The sequence below is a fragment of the Zea mays genome, chromosome 1 (assembly GCF_902167145.1).
Source record: "Zea mays cultivar B73 chromosome 1, Zm-B73-REFERENCE-NAM-5.0, whole genome shotgun sequence".
Classification (NCBI taxonomy): Eukaryota; Viridiplantae; Streptophyta; class Magnoliopsida; order Poales; family Poaceae; genus Zea; species Zea mays.
This window is the reverse complement of record NC_050096.1, coordinates 205,010,754-205,014,222: the sequence shown is the minus strand read 5'-3', so window position 1 is coordinate 205,014,222 and position 3,469 is coordinate 205,010,754. Positions and strand designations below refer to the sequence as shown.

Genomic DNA, 3,469 nt, shown 5'->3' with positions numbered 1-3,469 from the left:
CGCAGGACAAGTCCAGGGGCCAGGGCTCAGCTCAGCACCAGTACGTATACGTACGTACTACTAGCTACGCTAGCGAAAGGCACACAGGTTGGTGGACTTGATGGAGCACAGGTTTAATGCACGCTGCTCGCAGGGTCAGACGTGTTGACGCGTTACGGAGAATTGGTGTTCCAGCCCGCACCAGCTGCGACCTAGCGCTCCCCCCGCGTCTCTGGAACGGCTGTACTGGAGGCTGGACCGTGCGCCCACGCGCTCCTTCTAGGCTTCTACTACTAGTCCACCAGTGTGGCACTCCCAGTCCCACCACCAGCCTAGGACCCGTGGCGCGACCGCGAAACGCCGGCCAGGACCCCCCCGCGCGCAAACACCAAACAGACAGACGTCCGGAAGAGTGGAGGTGGTGGGGCCGTGGGAACCGCTCCCAGGCAGGCGGATGCGGCGAGCCGCCAGGCCAAGGCCGGGCGGGATGAGACCTTGGCCGCTCCCCCGCCCGTTCGAGTGGTGGCTCTGGCTCCGTCTGGACGGTGGGCGAGCGGAAATGGCCAGGCGACCGGCCCGCCGCTGAGGCCTGGCATGTGGCGGCTGCGTGCCGCACGGCAACAAACAACAACTTGGCGCCGATCAGGCCGGTGCGAAAGCAATAGCGCGGTACTGCTGCCTGCTGGCTGCTGCTGCTGCGTGCCTGGCTGGACTGTACACTGTGTTGGAACGAGCCACCCATGTACACACGTAATACACACGACCCTGATAGGACGCTGCATCCCGTCTGTTACAATTCCTTTCCTTGGCTACGCGCCAAGGTCTAGCGCGCGCGTGGCCCACCTCACACCCCCGCCGCAGAAAAGCACTTCCCCAATTCCAACGCCTCCGGTGTGTCTTCCCTCCTGTATATGTTTTGTTTTGTTGGCGAGCACGTTCCTGTCCTGTGCGTGCTAGGCAGCCAGCCTCGTCGTCCCTTTTGCGTGAAAAAAGGGGTGGTGAGACGTGAGCCTGCGCTCCCTGCGTCCCTCGGCGCGTGCCGTTGCCCGTTGCCTTCGCTTCGTCCTTCGGGCACCCCCAGTCCCCACGGCCCCACCCTACCAAAACGAATAGAAAAAAAACTCCAGCAAATCCCGCCGCCGTTCGTTTCCAAACCCTAATTGTGGATGGGGCCCACCAAGGCCAGGCCCAAACAGACGGTCCAGATCAGGGCACAGCCGCTCGCGGACGGCCACCAGCCAGCCCGCTGCCCGCCAGCTCTCCTATATGCCCGCGCCGCCGCACGACGCGCGGAAGGACGGAAGCCGTAGGCAGTCGGCCGCGGGCCACCCAACCCACCGCACCGATGACGCGGGCGGCCAGGCCAGGCCCCTTCTCCCCCCCAACTCCGCGTTAAGGCGAAGCGATCCCAGAAAGCAATCACAGCTCGGGCGGCCAGGTCGCCTTCCTCTCCCACCCGCCCGCGCCGCGCCGCGACTGCGAATCTGCCTTCCCCAGTCCGACCGCGAGCGCGAGGCCGTGGAAGCGGAACCCCAACCGCGGAGCCTCCCCCTGTTCGTCTCCTTCCCTGGCCCTTCCCGCACCGCGCCACCCAGCTATAAATTGCGTCCCCTCCCTGCCGCCTTCTTCCCCCACCCACACATCCGACGCCGAGGAAGTAGGAAGCACGACCAGCATATGTCACAGAGGGCCAGCGTCCCACACTCCTCCTGCATAGCCTTCGCGCTCCATTCCCATCTCCTGGTCTCCAGTGAGATGTGCCCCAGCTCCTATTGGCAGCAATAGCTATTCTCCGCCTTCCTTTTTTTCTTCTTCTTCTTCCTTTCCTCCCGTCTGGATTTCGTTTCCGTTTGATCGAGCTGGCTCTCAGCTTCCGTTTTTAGTTTTGTTGGCATCTTTGCTCTCGGATCCGTCTCTCCCTAACTCCTGAAACCCAAAAGGAGAGAAGAAACCGGGCAAGCAAGCGATGGGTGTCAAGGGATTCGTCGAGGGCGGCATCGCCTCCATCGTGGCCGGCTGCTCCACCCACCCGCTGGACCTCATCAAGGTCCGCATGCAGCTGCAGGGGGAGGCGGCGGCCGCCGTGGCGCCGCAGCCGGCGCTGCGCCCGGCGCTCGCCTTCCACGCCGGGGGCCACGCCGTCGCGCTCCCGCACCACCACGACATCCCGGCGCCGCCGCGGAAGCCCGGGCCGCTGGCCGTCGGCGCGCAGATCCTGCGGTCCGAGGGCGCCGCGGGCCTCTTCTCGGGGGTGTCCGCCACCATGCTGCGGCAGACGCTCTACTCCACCACGCGGATGGGGCTGTACGACATCCTCAAGACCAGGTGGGCCCGGGAGAACGGCGGCGTCCTCCCGCTGCACCGCAAGATCTTGGCCGGCCTCGTCGCCGGCGGCGTCGGCGCCGCCGTGGGCAACCCGGCCGACGTGGCCATGGTGCGGATGCAGGCGGACGGGCGCCTGCCCCTCGCGGAGCGCCGGAACTACCGCGGCGTCGGCGACGCCATCGGCCGGATGGCGCGCGACGAGGGCGTGCGCAGCCTCTGGCGCGGGTCCTCGCTCACCGTCAACCGCGCCATGATCGTCACGGCGTCGCAGCTGGCCACGTACGACCAGGCCAAGGAGGCCATCCTGGCGCGCCGCGGCCCGGGCGCCGACGGCCTCGCCACGCACGTGGCCGCCAGCTTCACCGCCGGCATCGTCGCCGCCGCCGCGTCCAACCCCGTCGACGTCGTCAAGACGAGGATGATGAACATGAAGGTGGCGCCCGGCGCGCCCCCGCCCTACGCCGGCGCCGTCGACTGCGCCCTCAAGACCGTCAGGTCGGAGGGACCCATGGCGCTGTACAAGGGGTTCATCCCCACCGTGATGCGCCAGGGGCCCTTCACCGTTGTGCTCTTCGTCACGCTCGAGCAGGTGCGCAAGGTCTTCAAGGGCGTCGAGTTCTGAGACCGGCGACGAGGAAAGATGATGACGACAACAAACGCTGCGCTGCCAGTTCGTCACCGCGTTCGCTGCCAAGAATAATAACCCGCTGCCACCCTAGAGGCCGCGACTACTATTACGCCCTTTGCTTGCATTGCATCCCGTGTTAGACTTGTGCTCATGCGCTTCACTGCATCCTGTTGTATCTGGATGGATTTGACCAAATGCAAATTGCCAACATTTTTATTAATTAAAATTGCTACTGCAATGTCTCAACTCATGCCTTCATCTCGGCGAGTTCCAAAGATCTTGGAACTGGAACGAACCGTGAACAGACAATTTCCGCCGGTTCATGCTCTCTCCGTCACGAGTGATCTGACAACAGTTTTATTATTTTTGTTGGAATCCACGGCCTTGAACGAAACCTCCCCCGGTTCCGCCTGCTCGATGCTGCTAGCTCGGGAGATCACATGACATGATCCCGTGGAGACGGAGCAACGGCAAGGCTGCGACGTGTCGCTCGATCCGAAAAAAAAATGATACAACTGGTACACGCACGACAGGGAC

General features: G+C 64.1%; 1 protein-coding gene across 1 annotated transcript; it reads left to right on the top strand.

Moving 5' to 3' along the window:
• The first annotated feature begins 1,403 nt into the window (after positions 1-1,403).
• LOC100284274 (mitochondrial 2-oxoglutarate/malate carrier protein) lies at positions 1,404-3,178 on the top strand. The gene has a single exon (NM_001370620.1). It carries the CDS (start codon positions 1,946-1,948, stop codon positions 2,924-2,926), a length of 981 nt encoding a protein of 326 aa, NP_001357549.1. The 5' UTR covers positions 1,404-1,945; the 3' UTR covers positions 2,927-3,178.
• The last annotated feature ends 291 nt before the right edge of the window (positions 3,179-3,469 follow it).